The sequence below is a fragment of the Gekko japonicus genome, unplaced genomic scaffold (genome assembly GCF_001447785.1).
Source record: "Gekko japonicus isolate JY-2015 unplaced genomic scaffold, Gekko_japonicus_V1.1 scaffold1403, whole genome shotgun sequence".
Taxonomy (NCBI): Eukaryota; Metazoa; Chordata; class Lepidosauria; order Squamata; family Gekkonidae; genus Gekko; species Gekko japonicus.
The window spans coordinates 210,302-229,656 of NW_015174317.1; the positions used below are offsets into that span (position 1 = coordinate 210,302).

Genomic DNA, 19,355 nt, shown 5'->3' on the forward strand with positions numbered 1-19,355 from the left:
GGAGCTCCTTTGCATATTAGGCCACACACTCCTAGTGTAGCCAATCCTCCAAGAGCTTACAGTAGCCCCAGTAAGAAGAGCTCTGTAAGCTCTTGGAGGATTGGCTACACTAGGGGTGTGTGGCCTAATATGCAAAGGAGCTCCTGCTACTAGTAGAGACTCCGACTTCTTATTAACAGGCAGTTCCCACCTTGAGCCATCCACCACCAGAGGGCTAGAGGAAGGGTGAGCTGAAGGCCCCACTGTAGGGATAGAAGGGCCTGGAAAAGTCATCAGTTTTAGTGATACAACCTGCAATATTAACTTTTAAACATAAAATCATGTATGAACAACATAATTTATGTATAATTGTTTTTTGATGTTAATTGTTTTTTGGGTTTTTGCCATCAAGTCACAGCTGATGGGTGGTGACCCTGTAGGGTTTTCAAGGTGAGAGACGTTCAGAGGTGGTTTGGCATTGCCTGCCTCCGTGTCACAACCTTGGTATTCCTTGGAGGTCTCCCATCCAAACCCTAGCCAAGACTGACTCTGCTTAGCTTTCTGTGATCTGATGAGGTCAGGCTATCCTGGGCTATCCAGGTCAGGGCATGTTAATTGTTAATGTTCGTAAACATTACAGAGAAAAAAGCTAAAAAAAAAAATATTACAAGAGCATCAACAAAAGCCAAAGCTAACAGCCCCCCCCCCTTTACCAGCAGGTGGGAACAAAAATACAGAAACAAAATTTTTAAATGTGAAGATCGAGGAAGTTTGTGAACTGAATTGGGAACACAATTTTAACTTGCATTCTTACTCAACATTTCTTACCTAAGAAAAGAGCATGCAGTAACAATGGGAGGTGAAGGGCCCAGTCTTCTCTGACACTATGATCTACCACCATCTCAGTCATGAAGATAACAGCAATATTGCACCTAATGGAGAAAAGAACAAGATGAACCAGTTCTCATAACGCTAATGCAGGCATTCTGGTATGGAATAATTGACAGGTGGGAGCTGGATCCTTCACACATTGATTCTCCCATACACATTAGTTGTTTGTTTACAGTGTTTACATAGCACTTAAGGCATCTACCAAAATGAAAGCCAAAATACATTATAATTAAAACAAATAACAACAATCTCAAAAATAGAATCAGTTAACAGCACATTTAATTAGCAGTCAGAACAGAAAGAGCTAAAACATCAGCCCATAAAAACAACAGCAGAAGCATAAAATGGCCCCACATGTCATCCAGAATAAGAAGATATTAAATCAAAAGCAAGAAGGGAAGGAAGAGTCAGGAGGACCTCGTGCTGCAATGCATGTCACAATATGGGTAGAACAGATTAAAAGGACCTGTTCTGCTTGTCCACCAAAATTTCCTCAGTCATCATGGGCATGCAAAGCATTCCCTGCCACCTTTCTTAAATCTGAGGCTGACAAGTCCCCCCTGGGGGGGAGGGATCACCCACCACCAAGTCCCATTTCCTGGGAAGCAGCAGCAGGGGAAAATTAAAAAGAAAAGAAAAATAAGTCCTCATCTAATTACAGGAAGTTCCTGGAGCTACCCAAAAGTGACAAAGGGTAGTTATAGCTATCACCAGAAACTCTATGGAAAGAACTTCCAGTTTTACCATAGAGTTTCTGGCAATTCCTTTGCCCCTTCCAGGCAGCTCTAAAAATCACTAGGAACTCTGTTGCAAGAACTTCCTGTAGGTAGATAAGGCCTTATTTTTCTTTTTTTAATTTATCTCCTGGGATACTGCTCTCCCAGAACCCTCCTGCTGGTTGCCAGGCATACTCTGGTAACCATACTGGTGTCATGGGTAGATTCATACTGGTGGAAGCAGTCTTTCAGGTAACATGTTCTTAGGCCATTTAAGTCCTTAGCTTCAACCATACTGCGAAGGCTTGTACTGTAAAAGAAACAGCCAGCACTTTGAATTGGCTCCAGAAACAAACAGCCAAACAGTGTATGTTCCCCCCTCCAGTTGCTTTTAGTCCATTTCCTTTTAGGCTAGACTCAAAGCAAGAAATAAGCCTTGATGGGAGAAAATGCTTTGGTGGGAGAATTAGCTGGTGCAGAAATGATTATGGATTCCCTACCAATGGATTCACTATTACAAACAGCATTTTGTCATTTTGGCATATGTGATAACCATTTGGTAAAACCTCTCTAAGATGTTTCAAGCCTAGAGTGTCAGGCCTCTGCCCTGGAAAGATCCCTGCCCACTTCAGCTCTAGAATGGGGGTGGCAAACAGGTCTATGACATGAAGTCAGAATATTTCAGCTTTGTTAAATGCCATCAAAATGATAACATGTCACGATGTCTACATTTAGCATTATAATCAAAATGTAATTACACCTGTCACTGTAGGTTATATAAGTAGAACATTCCAGTATAAGACAAGCACACAGAATATGACAGGAATAACAGTGCATTCGGCTGGGGGAAAGTATACATCCTACTTTTCTAACCAAGTTCTTCATCATTTTGCAGAACTGTAAGGAAGTTTCATATATTAATTTTTGCCCACATAAATAGTAACACTCAGAAGTGATAATAATAACGCATCTATTTCACTTGTGTTGAGAAAAGTAAAATACTATATATTTTATTCAGGTGTATTTATACCTCACTTTCCTCCCCAATGAAGACACAAAGCAGCTTGGATTGTTCTCCCCTCTTCCATGTTATCCTCACAAGAACAAACCTGTGAGATCCTAGTCTGACACTCTAATCACTACAGCACAATGGCTGTTACAGAACATACAGGTGAACAAAAATGTATGCATTCCAAGATGGCAAAGGAGGTTAATGCAGTGCCCAATCTTGTGAAAAGGTTCGACATGGCCCATGGAAAGACATTGGAAAAGAAAGCAAACGAATAACAGGGAAAACGACATTGTCAAATTCACTGTCCTGTATGGAGCATATCAGAATTTTTTTTAGTGACATTGTCGAATTCACTCTGTATGGAGCATATCAGAATTTTTTTTAGGACTTGCAAAGGAGCCATACAGAAGATGGCAGATTATTTTAGCAGGCTGTCATTTTCACAGTCAACTTACCTATGAAGGGGTCCTCGAGGTGTAATAGTTTCTGGGAGGTAGTCAACAAGTGGTGCCCAGCATCCTCCATTAAACGGCATCGGCAAAGGTTGGGGCTGCTTAGTTTCCACAATATTCAGTAGCCAGCTTGTATATGGAGAAACAGGATCATCTGTGCAGGAATATATTAAGAGCAATTTTTTTAAAAAAGGGAGGGAATCTGGTGTTCCTACCCAAGATATTTCAGTGAAATAATGGAGATCAGATACCCATCACACATGTCTCAATTCAATACTGAGCTACAGCAAACATTAAAGCAGATATGGCCCACATAATAAGTCATATTTGACAGTTTAATTGTCTTTGAGGTATCTTTAACAGCTAAGGATCTACATCACAAAGCTTCAAGCAACTCTGGCACAATCCAGCCAGATTTAAGCACTTTTCAGATCTGTTCACTTTCATTCTTAGGTCTTCCATTGAAATCAATGGGATTTGAAGGTGCTTTGACTGCATCATGTCTATTACGACTAGGTACTATGGTCACTCATCACTACTCAGAAAACTTCATGAAATCAAATATTTTTAAGTCATACTTTTGTCATCATCGTAAGATCCTCCAGAACTATTACTGTATCTTGATTCCAAGCGGTTATGAGCTCTGATCACATTGCTGAACCTTGAAAAACCAGAAACAAACAAAATGTTCTTTTAAAAACTTATGATCTAGATCTAACTAGCTTCAACATTCTAGGAAGAATATTCTCCAAGGGTAAATTCAAATAACTAGTGTTTTCCCCAGCACTGATTACGTTTGAGGAATCGTGACGGAATGATGATGATGGAACATGCTGTCAAGTTGCAGCTGACTTACGGCAACATGGTAGCGTTTCGAAGGCAAGAGACAGTCAGAGCTAGCTTGCCATTGCCTGTCTCTGTGGAGCACCCCTCAACAGCCTTGGTGGTTTCCCGCCCAAGTATTAACCAGGGTCTACCCTGCTTAGCTTCTGAGATCTGATGAGATTGGGTTAGCCAGCCAAGGGTAATCAAGTGATAGCGCTCCAGGCAAACTAGGAGTTAGCTCAGATACCGGTGGTCCCATAAGCAAAGATTTCTATGCATAGGATGCACGTAGCTTCCTTGTAATAGCAGCAAGCAAACTCAATCTCAAGATGCAGACCTGAGTCCCAAGACAGCATTCATCAATATCTCATCTGATACACAGTTTTTTTCAGGGACCCAAATATGTGATGAATTCCATGGCTATTCTTGGACTGACTGCAAAAAAATCTATGAAGCAAAATCCTTTCCCTAGTCAGGCAAATTCAGAGTCTTAACTTAAGCTTTAAGTCCAAAAGTATTTGAAAGAAAGTATAAAAGGTGTTTTACTCAAAGGTGTTTACTCAAGAATATTTCTTACTGAGTTTTTTTTTTTAAAAAAACTCACTGATCTGCAATTACACTGATTTGCAGCTGGTGTCACTTGCTTGAATGGAATGGAAATTATTTCAGAGAGAAGATTTGGCTTTTAAGGTCCAAAGTTTGATTTAGAGGATTACAAACCTTTCATCAGTATCTTTTATGATTCTGTTCTCTTCCATATCGGGAAAACTGTCTTGGCCAGCTACCACAGTGTTGCTGCTGGATGTGGTACCTGTACACATAAAACAATCAAATAAAAAATGAATGCACACTAAGTACTTTATATGCTGTGGTTCCTGCATACTTTTCATGCAAACCATGGGTGGGAAATTCCAGTCACTTGATCAGTGTTTCATACACTAGCTAGCCTCACTGCAGACTCCTCAGCTCTTCAGAACCACTTTACATATTACACTGATCTCCATGCGTGAAGAATGGACGTATATGGCATTGCCTTCCCTTCTTTCCTCTCAATAATTAACTGACCATTACAAGGAGAGGATCTCGACTGAGCTCTGTTCTTGCCTCGTATCCATAGACTGTATTAACTGTGCAGTATCTTTTCACATTAAAAAGGCTAGTTATAAAAAAGGCTTATAAGAAAATGATGTAAAAGTGGTGAATTCTTACCAGAAGCAGCAGCAGAGGCCTTATTGCTGGCAGTAAAGCGGTAGAATGGTGGGTTATCACAGTGCTGGACAATGGGGTTTACTGGATCCGTCTGCTGTAGTTCAAAGAGGAGCTCTTCCATCGTTTGAATAGTGTTGTTCCGACACAAGTAAATGGCAACTTTTTTTATCTGAAGAAACAGCAATATACAGCAGCCTCAGGGTAAAAGTAGATTAAACTCGAGCATAGTAAATATGTTATAGTTAATAGGTACTTTAGAATTTAAAAATCACATATTATACCCAATGCACCATCTTTATCCATATATTTCATGGGCTCCATTTACTATTAAGAATAAGGAAGTATATAGAAATGAGAATCTTATACAGAAGAACATATTTAATTGTAGGTATAGTAGGAGTTATAACTGCACTTGGACAGCAGTTGTTTTATACTAGCTGTTGGGAAATCTTATTCTATTAGGACTGAGTGAAGGTCTTGCTCAGTTTCATAAAGAAATCTGATTCTATTTCCCCATTTATTAAGGTACATATGCTTATTTATCCTAACAACTGGATTAGTAATAAATGCATAAGATTACTTCTAACAGTATTGTATCTTCTACATATCTAGTTAAGCCCCCCCCTCAAAACAAAGCAACTATTGGGGGGGGGACACACACACATACTTACATAAGGTAAAAGGATAGTATCACTGCTAACCCCACACAAGCTAATTAGAAACTGCAGAGCTATTCTCAGGTTGTTGCTCCATTTTTCATTGTTTGCTAAAGCATTCCAGACATTTTCCATTTCAGGTCCAGGCACTTCATCACCATACTGCATAGAAACACAGACAGCAAGTTTCATAAAAATATAGTAAGCGTTCCCCTAAAATCTCCAAAATATGTACAGTAAAAGCTGAGATGTAATCAGTGGACTCTGGATTATGCCACTATGTATATGATGTATTATCAGTTTACTGCATGTTTCATTGCTTTCTACTGATGTAATGCCGCTGCATGTATTACCCTGCTATTGTTTCATTGCTTTCTACTGATGTAATGCCATTTTTTTATTATAACCATCATATATAATATGCTACACTCACTCAGATTTCTGTAATCCTAGTTCTAGTACATAGTTCACTTGATGTCTTCTCATACTGATTGTATCGACCTACATCGTAGCTTATTAGATATCTCTTTGTATGGACTGTTACAGATTTACACTGTGTAATACAGTATGAGTCTCAGTGAGAAAGGCAGACTATAAACACAGTAAATCAGTAACTAAATTGAATAAATAAGCAGACCTGACCCAAGATTCCGCTATATCTTGTTAGTTCCAGAGTGAGAATATTAAACAGGGCAGGTTAACTACTGACATGCAAAAACTGCTCATTAAAATGCACCAAAATTTACACTTGCACTTACTGACTTGTTTACATTTGCAAATGCTTCTTTACCTTGGCAGTCATATACATTAGATTGTTAAGCACCAGTGATGTGGCCTCTGGAGAACCCCAGCCATTTCCCTTCAATCCACACATGACAGCTATTTCCCCTTCTTTGTCCTTTATTTCATCCTCTGGGGTACTTGGACTTGAACCTGGGAGAAGCAGCCTGCTGTCTACAAGTTCAATATTATGAAGCCATGGGAGCAGATAGGTAAGCATGATTTGACGCCCATTTGGATGAGTTGTTGGGAATCGCTGACTTACTTCTAAAAAACAAAAAAAACCCCACAAGTATCTCATGAATTTAGAAGCCATACTGTAGACACTAGTTCAGTCGTCTACCCTGTCATTTTTCTCAAAGATCTTGAAGAAATATGATGTAAAAAGCTTTCGATTCACATCAGAGCAAAAGGTTAGAGCTTTATAGGGTCCATATTACATTTTGAACTATCAATTGATTAAGATCTCTATCAAATTACCATAATCCTGTAAAGAAAGTATACATTCCCAATGCACAAAGGCCCAAGTGAGATGATCTAATTCAGGTTTAACATTATTACTTGAAACACGACATTTACTTCTAGATATGCCTTGCATAACCACACAATCTATGTAATATACGAAATACTAGTGAGTGATGAGTTGATTTCTTTATTTCTTGGCATTTGATTATGTTGGCTTGTACTGTATGTTAACAGTTTTTTGCTGTTAAAGATTTTTAAACTTTGCCTGACTAATCTGAAGAGTTTAAAGAAAAACAGTTGTGCAGGAAAAATTATAATACTTATAAAATTATAAAAATTGCAAATAGTGTCAAAAATTGTTAAAATATATTTGTAACCACTTAATTAATTAATGTTTTATATAGTTATCATGGTCCTTCTCTGAGGAAGACCTCAGAAATGAACACATTACCCAGAAACTTCATTAGATTTTGGACCTTCTTTGAATTTTGGAGATTTCATAAAAACATATATTGAATACTGAACTTTATATATTTTTTATTAAAAATTGATATTTTTGTAGAAATGATATATATGTCTGTTAAAGTGCTTTGAGTATTGTACAGATATATATATTAGAATGTCACGGATTGAACCTGGGACCTATGCATGCCAAACAGATGCTCTGCTTCTGAGCTACAAACTATCCCCATATTGAAACAACATTTACAGTTAATAGATGATAATGGAGGGAAAGCAGCTTTAAAGGATGGAGGAAGAAAACATGCTTGCTAAAATTTACTACAAATTTCAAATCTATAGTATATATACAATCATACAAAATAAGTCACATAAACTTTGCTTCATAGGAATAGTACTCACAACTAAAAATATAAACAGAAATTTGTACCTGAAAATAGTGGAAGTGTGAGCTCAGGATACATTCTTGCCAGTTCATATGACAAATGAGCTAGTGATACGCTGTAAAGAGGCGGCAGCGGACCATGAGTCCCATATAAAATACTTCCAGGTCTTTGCTCAGCTACTTTCTTTGAATAAACAAAAAGCTTGGCTTCCAAAATCTACAGGAAAAATGCAAAGGAAATTCCAGATTTTCAGCATTTTAATTCAGGTTTTTGAAAAGCAATACATCACATCACTATTTAAATATTTGATGTAATGTTTTTATGTGGTAGAAATTTAAATCATCTGCATTTGTAGCAGCGGTACATCACATCACTATTTAAATTTAAATCATCTGCATTTGTAGCAGCGCCTGATCATACCCCATGGCCAGCTCTCATTGCAACACCTTTCGCATCAATGATATCAGGTGGAGGTTTGTCCTCATCCAACAGCCCTCTCTTGGCTTACTTTCCCTTTCTCCCCATTTACCTCTTGTACCATCTTCTCTAGCCCATCTGCCTCATTTGTCCATGTATGGCCAATCCCACACATACCACGCAAAGCAATATGCTAAAGAACTCCACCCAGTGGATGATGTCTCAAACACATTATTGCAAATAAACATCACACATGGCTTCCTCCAAGCCTAGCTGCCAGTTGTTGTAAGAGTCCAGTACCATAGCGTTATAGTCACAGAAGTGATCACTGCAGTATTTACATACAAGATTGACAAAGAACAAAACTAAAAATGTAACACATTGATAAATATATGGGAAAACCAATTACATTGTTCCTTGTTTCCCCCATTTTCTTTTAATGGAGTTAAATTCATACATGCCTGCATTAGTTGCATGGAAATTTCATAAATCTCTCTATTGGTGTCAGATGCTTTGAAGAGGACTAGATTTAACAGCGTCACTATATCGAAAGGGTAGTTCCTGAAAGAATAAACATATTTTGTTCGACAGAGATTCTTTATATTCCTCTACTTCTTTCCCACTAAGTTGTGCACAAGGTAACACAGAATAATAAATACAACCGAAAAGAAAAATAAAATACATTTAAAATCATCAGTACAATCCTATCTTCTGCAATACAAATTAGTTTTGATGACCCTTTTGCAAAAAGCAGAACAGAAAAAACGTAGCTAATTCTCACAGAAAGTTGTTCAGTCACCTGAACTACTTACATTCTGAGTCTAAATTATCACATACATTTAGGCATTTGTGCAGAATCATAAAACACACATAGCCTGGGCCACTACTCCTATTAATTTAAACTATAAGTTTATTAATTTTTAACAAATAGTTAAACAGATGCCCAACCTCAGGCACTCAACTTTTCAGCTTTGCTCAATCTAAACAAGTTGAAGCAAAAACAGGCAGAAATGCATGGAATGCAAACACAAAGCAGGAGGAAACCCCCTGAGGATATTGTTGAAAATAAATGCAGGAACGTGTGTTTCTATTTCACTTATTGCAAACACCACAGTTTTTTTTTTAAAGCATTTGGTTATTTCTTGTGACTGGTAACATTCTTGAATACATTTCTTTGTACTTATATCACAACAAAAAATGTCCCAAGACAGCCCCAAGGCTGGGGCAAAGTCCACTTTTATAAGGACTTTCTGGAATGAAGGAAATCATTACTAGATGATGCTATACTGCAGACTTTAGGCCGTTCTGTATTTGCGTTTACTATAATCCAAGGAAGAACTCTGATTTAGAAACTGCTTTGGCCCCTTTGGGGGGGCGCTTTACTTCTTACAGATTAGAGCGGTGTTGCCTTCATCCCCACCCCCAAATTTAAATTTTTATTTTAAACAGTAATAAACAATCAATACATATATCAGCACTGGAACTGAACTTGGTCAATACATTAACAAGCAAGAAATGCATATGGTGAAGTACTTCATAATACTTTTTGGGAACTTTGAATTTAGATGACCCAGCATTAAACATATACTCAAGAAAAGGAAACCATTTCAAATGAAGACTCGATTTCTTATGGGGAAGATTCACACTGGCAATTACCTCAGATATCTTACCCATAATATACGGTAGTAGTCCCATATTTTTAAACGCCATGAGGAAAGTAGCAGTTTATTGGGGGACTTCCAACTTCTGGCTATTACCACCTTAGCAGCCGTCAGTAAAACTGAAATAAGGTCCTGTCTAAGTTTAGGAATATGGCATTCATTCCAATGATCTGAACGAAGGTGTTCATGATGAACAAGGCATCCAGAGAAAGGTGACTATAGCTTCTGGAGCAAAGTGGAGTGAAGCTAATAGAGGGAGGATTTTATTTTCCCTCAGGATCTCAAACTGCACACAGAACCTTATAACCAGCTATTATGGCAGTAAGGAAATAGAAGAGGATAAATGTGACTTGGTGTTATCTATTGATATCTATCTGAACATGTGAAAGTGGATTCCGATGTTCACCTTCTGCCGACTAGACGGCCACTTTGCAGGAGCCTTGTAATGACATATAAGGGAATCTGAGTTATCTAAACACTTGTGTGCTGCTTTAAAAAGTTGCCAAAGGATGGAGAAAAAAGTGGTTGTCTACCCAAGACTCTTGGCAATTGCCCCAGTCTTGTGATATGCACTTAAAGATTTGGAAGTTAATTCAAGTCAGTGTGAAATACCATTCACGTTACCTCATCAGCCAATCGCCAAGCCTTTGTCTCTCATTTCTCCATTCCATTCCCACCGAATCATATCCAGCCTCTAAGCCCTGTTTGTTTTCACTCAGCCTCACAATTTCCTTGTTTGTCCCTTCCATTAACTACCTTTCAGTTTAAACACTCCTCTCTTCAGTTCACTGCCCACTGCCTCATCTGTATATACCATCCAATATGAACTTCTTATTTGCCCACAGCCTACTATAGCTCACTATCCCCACCAAACAGCCTCCAGCTCTCATACTTATTGTGCCCTAGCTGCACTCAGAGTATTGACTTCCACACCTGTCTTGCACCACCGTCTCTAAATCTTTTATATCTCTAGGCGCTGTATGTAATTTATCTCCCAGTAATCCCTCACCGAAACTGCACTGTTTGCCCTCTCCTCATTGGTAAAAATGCATTGACACCCCAGCCGGCCAGTCAATTGGAAGAAGAGGGGAGGTTGCAGGCAACAGGCTTTTTGTTGTTGTTGTTCAGTCGCACAGTCGAGTCCAACTCTTCGCGACCCCATGGACCAGATCACGCCAGGCCTTCCTATCTTCCACCGACCTCTGAAGTTTGCTCAATTTCATGTTCGAAGCATCTATGACACTGTCTAACCATCTCATCCTTTGCCGTCCCCGTCTTCTTTGACCTTCAATCTTTCCCAGCATCAGGGTCTTCTCCAGTGAGTGCTCCCTTCTCATTTGGTGGCCAAAGTATTTGAGCTTCAGTTTCCTTATCTGGCCTTCCAGGGAACAGTCAGGGTTGATTTCTTTTAGGATTGATTTGATCTTCTTGCAGTCCAAGGGACTCTCAAGAGTCTTTCCAGCACCATAGTTCAAAATAATCTATTCTTCGGCGCTCGGCCTTCCTTATAGTCCAAATCTCGCAGCCATACATGACTACTGGGAATACCATTGCTTTGACCATGCGGACTTTTGTTGGCAGGGTGATGTCTCTACTTTTTATCATGCTGTTTAGGTTTGCCATCGCTTTCCTCCCAAGGAGCAGGCGTCTTTTAATTTCATGACTGCTGTCACAGTCTGCGGTGATCTGGGATCCCAGGAACGTGAAGTCTGTCACTACTTCCACAACTTCCCCTTGTATTTGCCAAGGAGTGATGGGGTCGGATGCCATGATCTTAGTTTTTTTTATGTTGAGCTTCAAGCCCACTTTTGCGCTCTCCTCTTTTACCCTGAACAAGAGGCTCTTAAGGTCCTCTTCACTTTCTGCCATTAGAGTGGTATCGTCTGCATATCTGAGGTTGTTGATCTTTTCCCAAGCAATCTTAATTCCCACCTGTGATTCATCCAGGCCAGCATTTCGCATGATGTACTCTGCATATATATTAAATAAGCAAGGTGACAATATACATCCTTGTTGTACTCCTTTTCCTATGCTAAACCAATCAGTTGTTCCATATCCGGTTCCAACTGTTGCTTCTTGTCAAGGGTCAAGGGTTAAGGATAAAGGCAACAGGCTACATGCATATCAATTTCTAGCCTATTATGTAAATGAGATAGGAGCCAATAAATAGGTAAGAAGATATGCCTGACAGTCTGTTTTGCACCCAGTTTAGGTCAAAATAGAAGCAGTGACCTTGCTCATATGAATAAAAAGGCATTGCTGCTATTCAGTAAGCTTATTTGCTTTCTTCCTTTCACCTACATCCCGTTGATATTCTCATATTAGTGAATCAGAATTCTCATATTCTCATATTAGTGGCAGTGCTGCAGATGAGTTACACCTGGGCACTGTTCTTTTCTTCATTATGGCACAAAGATACAGAGGTGCTTTTTTTCCAGGCAAAGCGAAAAAAGCATAATGCTTAGCCTGAGGCCTTTTGCCTAAGAAAATGTTTATTCATTTCCACTTTCTCACTGGAATTTTTGTCCTGTTGTCTCCACCATGTTAACACCTGGAAGCCCACCTAACCCAAAGCAAATATGTTTGCAGCTGCAACTATTTCTTTTAACTTTTACATAAAATAGCAGTCTATTTCAAAACATTTACGATTAGTTGGTATGCCTCTGTTACCACTCTGGTCCTGTTTCATATTACAAACTCCTATAATTTCCTTCTTTAATACCTGCTTCCACACACAGTTGCAATGGCTTTGAAGCACCCTGAAGCCAGCTGGTATGATCCAGTATAACATCGGTCTATCGCCCAGTTGAAGAGGTTTATTTGATCAGGATTTAACTCCAGCAACAAGACGACAACTTCACAGCCAAGCTGATGAACCTGAATGCACAGTAAATGGGACAGTCATATCAATAATGAACAGCGCAAAGAACTGGAAAATTAGGATCAATCCATCAGATGTAGCATACTGTTATCAAAAGAGGCCAAACAGTTGCTCCTAGACAGTCACAAACAAGGCCATGAATAGGGATGGGCACAAACCTTGTCACAAACCTAATTTCGTGACAAACATCATCTACTTCATGGTTTGTGAGCTGAGGGTCATGCAATCGTGCCCTCAACGAACCTCCCACAACGCTCCATGGTTTTTGTGGAGGTTCGTGCCATAGTTTGTGCAGCAGACATTCTGGTGCCAATCAATTAATTGGCATGGGGGGGGGCTGGACTTCCAGGTGAACTTGCCGCTTGGAGTTCACTTGAACGCAGCTTGGCTTGCAAAAGCCATTTAAAGGGAACATTCCCTTTAAGAAAGGAGGAAGGGAAGAGCTCCCAGGAAGGGATATCTTCCCCCCATTCTGCTGGCCTCGAGAAGCCGACCCCAGCAGAAAGGAGGGAGGGAAGATCTCAGATCTCCCCCCCCCCACTGCATCATGAACCTCATGAAATGAACCGGTTCAGTAAGCAGGTTGGTTTGTGTAGATTCGTGCCTCGTGTGACCCCACGAACCATGAACTGGGATGAACTTCAATTTTCCTGGTTCGTGCCTGTCCCTAGTCATGAATACAAAGACTATTACATACTGCTTAGACCCAGAATCACACCTGATCATCAGAAATATTCTACCTCTGAACACCTCCCCCCCCCCGCAGTGGCTAACAGACATGGGTAGACCTAGATTCAAGTCCAGTAGACTAACAAGATTTTGGGGGTATAAGCTTTCAAGGGTTAAAGCTCCCTTTGTCAGATACACCCCAAAACTGGTCTCTAAAGTGCTACTGGACTTGGATCTAGCTCTTCTACTGCAGACCAATACAGCTACCCTCCTGGAACCATCTTCGTGGGTAGACTTGCTTTCCATGGAGTCATCTAATTCTTTTCTTGTAGCTGTCTAAGCTAGCAGCTACCACCTTCTCTGTTGGGATGAATTCCATAAGTTATTTATAAACTGTGGGAAAATATTTCATTTTTATTTCAGTTCTGAACTGCCAGCTATTTTCAACTTTCATGCCTTCCTTTCACCCTTTCTAACTCAGCTGCTATCCAGCCTATCAAAACATCCCTCAACGTTATGGACAAATTATGATGAGTGTGGTTTTTTTTTTCCAAATTCACCTGGTTTGCATATTTAATTATAAGCACATACAAACAGCTCTGTTTATATACATGGAAAATACTGTTAAAGGGTGACTGTGGATTTGATATAAAACAGGTTCAGTTACATTTAACATGTCATACAAGGAAAGCACTGATCTATCAAGTTAAAGGACTTAGTTTCTCCTAAAGCTAGCACTGTTTTTGGCCTTTCATTGCCAACTCACACCAATACGATTCATCAGTAGCTATTTCAGTAAGCAGAAAATGCTTGTAGATTTGCATTTCAAATTTGTCTAGAATCAGGTGGGTGGTATAGAACTTCAAACAGACATATCCTTGAAAAAGTACTGTCCTCAGCCTTCAGGATTTCCAGGGCATTAGAATGCCTTGAGTGTCTTTCAGCAGCAATTTAGATTAGATTAGAGTGAGATGTCAACTTTTGAGTGAGATGTCCACAAATCATGACTAGTTGTTGATCTACTGCAGACCTGCCACTGATTTCTGTGCATGATAATAAAACCAAGGTGGGTTGGATCCCAAGAATCATGAGTGGAAGAAAAAAAAATAGCTGCTACAGCTGTTCTGCAAATGCTTGTAAAATGAGTCCACATAATAGTTCATACAATACTATATATAATATGTACCCTGTAAATGCAGAAGAACACTGTCATAGTTAGTATTACTTTTCTCATGCAAGATGTAGAATAGCCCTACGATGAGCAGAAGACAACTTTCAGATATGGAAGGGCACCTTAATAACACACTGCAACTACACCATGAATGGTGTTTCAAAACAACATTTCAAAATACTTTTAAGTGCAGGAATCCCTGCTGACTTACGCACCCGTAAATCCTGACAAGCTAGGATATTATCAAGCCATTTGTAGAGATAGCCATCAGGGGAAAGACCCACATTGTCAAATACAGGCCCACAGCACAGTACAGCTGACATTGCCTAGGAACAGAAACAGAGGCTGGTTACGAAAATACTGTGTTAATACACTTTTTATTAATTATTTGTTTCAATTTGCTGCCAACAAAGATTTAAAATACAACATAACACATCAAGTCACATAGTTTTCAATGGCACTTCAGTGATGCTACGCTGGAAGGACTGATTGTGAAGTGGTGTTCTAATGCATTCTGGGGGGGGGAATATTATGCTAAAAATATCCCAGCTTAACTCTGGCCCACATAATTTAGTCGAATGAAAAGGTCTTACTTCTCTTCCTACATCAGGCATCCCTGAATCTGTCATATCTGCCTCCGACTCTCTCACACTACCTCCCCATTATAGATCAACCGAACCATATTCTACTTCCATCTCACTCTTTCTCATCTCATTTTACAAAACATCAGCCTCTAATCTGCTACTGGTATGAAACAAGTCATTGCAATGGACAGCAGTTTCCTGTTTGCTAGACAACTTTGACTGACAGATGTTGTTTTTAGTGACAATATTTTAGACTCACATTTCAAAATAAACAAAATAAACATCCAAAGTGGGCAGTGCCTTCTGTGTGGAGGGGGCATGATTTCTCTGATTCAAGTTGTAACCTCCCCCCATTTCACCCCATGCTGCTCTTGACCAACCCATTTTTTCAGGTGACACAGGACAAAACGACAGGGGAAATTGGAAAAGATCCATTTCACAAACAGAGTTCCGGGTGTGGGTTTTAGGAAACAACCCATGGTGTTTAAAATGTTGCTGTTAATTCCAGTCTCACTCACAAAGAATGAATGAATAAATAAAGACACGACACACACAAATTGCAAAGCTACAAGAATAATACTGTAGACAATGTTATGTATGACTCATGAGAAAATAAAAGACGCCACTTTTGATTCTTTGCATTCTCTAAATTTAAAGTTGGAAAAATTTCCAATGATCATGATGTACCTTTAAAGCACAATACTGGTATCTTGTAATCTGGTGATTTCTATCACTGTAACGATCCAGAGGTGTAAACATGATGCTGAATGGTCCCGCCCATTGACTAAACAAGATGAAGAGATGGTGCCGTAAGCTTTGCTGAGGAAAAAGAAATCTCCTGTGGTGAACTGAGTGAAGAAAAATAAAATTAGCTTTCTTAATTTGTTAAAGCAAAGAAAAATAGAAACATACATTCTGATGAAACATTCTGCAACCCTGGAGTAAATTTCCTGGTTATACGTATGGAAAATATTTTGCAAGAATGTATCATCTATGTGATACACTCCCAGTTGATTGCAAAAAATTCTGAATTGCTCAGAACGCCAGCAGCATCCATGAGAAAGTTGGACAGATTCAGCTTTTGAAACAGGCTCTCTCATGAATATATATCCACAAGAATTCATAATGTTCTCTCATGGCTGCAAACTGGTCCCAAAGTAAGGCTGAAATTCTCTTTACGCAATGAGCATCCTACTCACATACAAATCTTATGTGCAACCAGGGATTATGATTATGGGCCACCACCACTCCAATTCCTGGAAGCTGTGAATAACACTTTACATTTGCAAAAGGCTGTATGTATACAGGTCAATATGAGTTGGAAATAAATCTCAGCTATGTATCTACACACCACTGGCTATTGCCTTATCAATGTACTAAAGCATTCATCTCACATGCAAACAAGACAATCCGCAAGGTGAATGACTGCTATGAAGCAACAATATACAACAATCAATGTGTGGATGCAGCCTGATTCTGAGATGTACAGATCGGCCATACGTACATTGAACAAATGCAAACTCCAATGTGGAAATGTCAGCAACAGTAAAACAGTCAAGTTCTGGGGAATTGGCTGGAGCTGATCCTCCTGACCCCTGAATAAACCCATGGACTTCTTACAGAGCTTATTTTGTTTTTAAAAAGCTTTGTTTTCATTACTCTGGGACTAGAGAATAGCATAATGAATGGAAAGACAAAAATGAGGGAATTCCATGTGAAGAGGGACTGCCCCACCATTTTAGATGCTGTGTATTCACTGTAATAAGCAGTAACGAGCACAGCAAGGAGATGGGTGGAGTGCAAGTTTTCATTAACCTGAAAGAAGTGTTCAGATTTTGAGCATTCAAAGGCTTGGAGGCCTTTTCTATTGTCACAGTGAAAGCAATATGTTCAATCAGCACAAAGGGCACACAGCTGTAACTAAATTAAGTGTGTGTTACAAGAAAAAAAATCAATGATCACTTTACTCAACAGAAGCTGTTCCTTTGCAAAAGAACCAACTGTTCCTTCACAGTTTCTATAATTACCAGCAGCCATTCACAAATTTGTTGTGCCAAGATTCTAGGATAAATTTAAAATGGCTTCAGTCCCAAAATTCTCTAGTATATTTCCATTTATAACAATGAATACTGAATTATTTAGAGGTTGCTATTTCCATTTGTTGTGTTAGCTCCAAAGGGTAGCAACGTTTATCTGGTGTAGCAAAACCCCCCAGGAATCTGGTGGAACCTTAAAAACTAACAAAATGTATTCCTGGATAAACTTTCATGAATCAGAGCTCGCTTCATCATCGAGGTGAGCTCTGACTGATGAAAACTTATGCTGGAATGAATTTTATTAGCCTTTCAGGTGCCACTAGACTCCTGGTTTATTTAATTGAATTTGCAACATGTTTCCATAATTTCACTATTACTGTATCTCCATACATCTTATTGGATGCTTATGAAATCCTTATAGCATCTTATAGGATGCTTATGAAGCAGTGAAACTGCTAAAGAAGAATTTTATGCGGCCTCCATCACATCTGCTAGTTCTTGCCCAGCTCAATTATTTAGGATAATTAGGTCTCTCATGTCCCTCTCAGACTCACTGCCTCACCAAAGCTGGAATTCAGGGGGAAGCCTTGAGATGGTTTACCTCATTCCTCCATGGTCGGGGACAGACGATGGTGCCGGGAGGGACAGTGTCTCCAAAATACGTGCTGGAATACGGGGTTCCCAAGGAGCACTTCTCTCCCTGATGTTATTTAAAATCTACATGCACCCCATCGCCCAGCTAGTGTGGAATTTCAGGCTGGGGTGTCACCTGTATGTGGATGACACCCAGCTATTTCTGTTGATAGGCAGCTGGCTGGATGTCATGCCTGTGAATTTAGCTGAGAGATCGGAGGCCGTGGATGGGGGGCTGTCTGGGGGGGGACGGTTGGGTTGCCAACTCCTGACAGTGTGCCCTTATCACCAGCACCGACCATTATGAGTCTGGCCATGACCTTGGATACTGACCTGTCTATGGAGGCCCAGGTAGCGAAGGCTGCCAAGCTGGCGTTCTTCCAAATGTGCCAGATTAGGCAACTGACTCCCTACTTGCCCCCCCCAACCTAGCCACAGTAATCCATGCAACGGTCACCTCCAGGATAGACTACTGTAATTTGCTCTACATGGGCCTACCCTTGTGCCTGACTTGGAATCTCCAACTGATCCAGAATGCAACTGAGCGGGACCTCACAGGGACCCCTTGGATGGCACATATCCAACCTGAGCTGCACAAGCTGCACTGCCTCCCAGTGGGGCCCTGGACCAGGTTCAAGCTCTTGGTTTTGACCTTCAAGGCCCTTAGCAGTCAGGGACCCACATACCTTTGGGACTGCCTCTCTCAGTATGCCCCTGGAAGAGCATTACGTTCCGGGAATAAGAACTTTCTGGTGGTCCCCAGCCTGAGAGAGAGCTGGCTGTCCTCAACTAGGGCTAGGGCTTTTTGAGCCCTGAGCCCCACCTGGTGGAACTCTCTGCCAGAGAATATCCATGCCCTGAGGGATTTACTATCTTTCTGCAGGGCATGCAAGGCAGAGATGTTCTGCCAGGCATTTGGTTGAGGACAGCAATGGGACAGTATAAAATGTGGCACTCTCACATGCACACCCTCCACAACCCCATCCCCCCCAGGAGGCCTCTTCCAGCATCTTGAGAAGTGTATTGTTTTATTTGCTGATATGTTATAGTACTTGCTCTGTTGTAAGCTATTCTGAGCCCTGCTTGCAGGGAAGGGTGGCCTAATAAATCTAATTTAATAAATAAATAAATTTTATAAATACCTGGCACACACTGAATCAAGTTGGCAATCATCGCACTGAAGTGGGCTCTCATGTCCTTTAGGATTTCAACTTCTTTATCATTTTCTGCTTCCAGTAACATGCGAGTCAGGTCAACATATTCTAAGAACAAGGCTCCAAGTGCTAAAGTATCCCTCTCCAAGGCTCCATTGGTACTATGGCAAAGAGAAGGGGAACACGTTAAGGAACCATTCAGATAAAAACAAAATGCATGCTGGGAGATTGCAGCTCATAATGAAAATGTCAGTGACAAGAATGCAAAAACACACACCCATATCTATTGAAAAGATATATTTTTTAAAAACTTTATTTT

General features: G+C 40.0%; 1 protein-coding gene across 1 annotated transcript in view; it reads right to left on the reverse strand.

Annotated features, from left to right (window-relative positions):
• The window catches only part of FRY (FRY microtubule binding protein), a 168,086-nt gene that overhangs the window by 78,164 nt on the left and 70,567 nt on the right, over positions 1–19,355 (reverse strand). Inside the window, 13 exon segments of the mRNA XM_015424198.1 lie at positions 808–911; positions 3,054–3,204; positions 3,629–3,711; positions 4,596–4,686; positions 5,085–5,253; positions 5,756–5,902; positions 6,531–6,787; positions 7,875–8,046; positions 8,709–8,808; positions 12,631–12,785; positions 14,845–14,955; positions 15,901–16,061; positions 19,025–19,197. Coding sequence (XP_015279684.1) covers positions 808–911; positions 3,054–3,204; positions 3,629–3,711; positions 4,596–4,686; positions 5,085–5,253; positions 5,756–5,902; positions 6,531–6,787; positions 7,875–8,046; positions 8,709–8,808; positions 12,631–12,785; positions 14,845–14,955; positions 15,901–16,061; positions 19,025–19,197 — 1,874 coding nt within the window.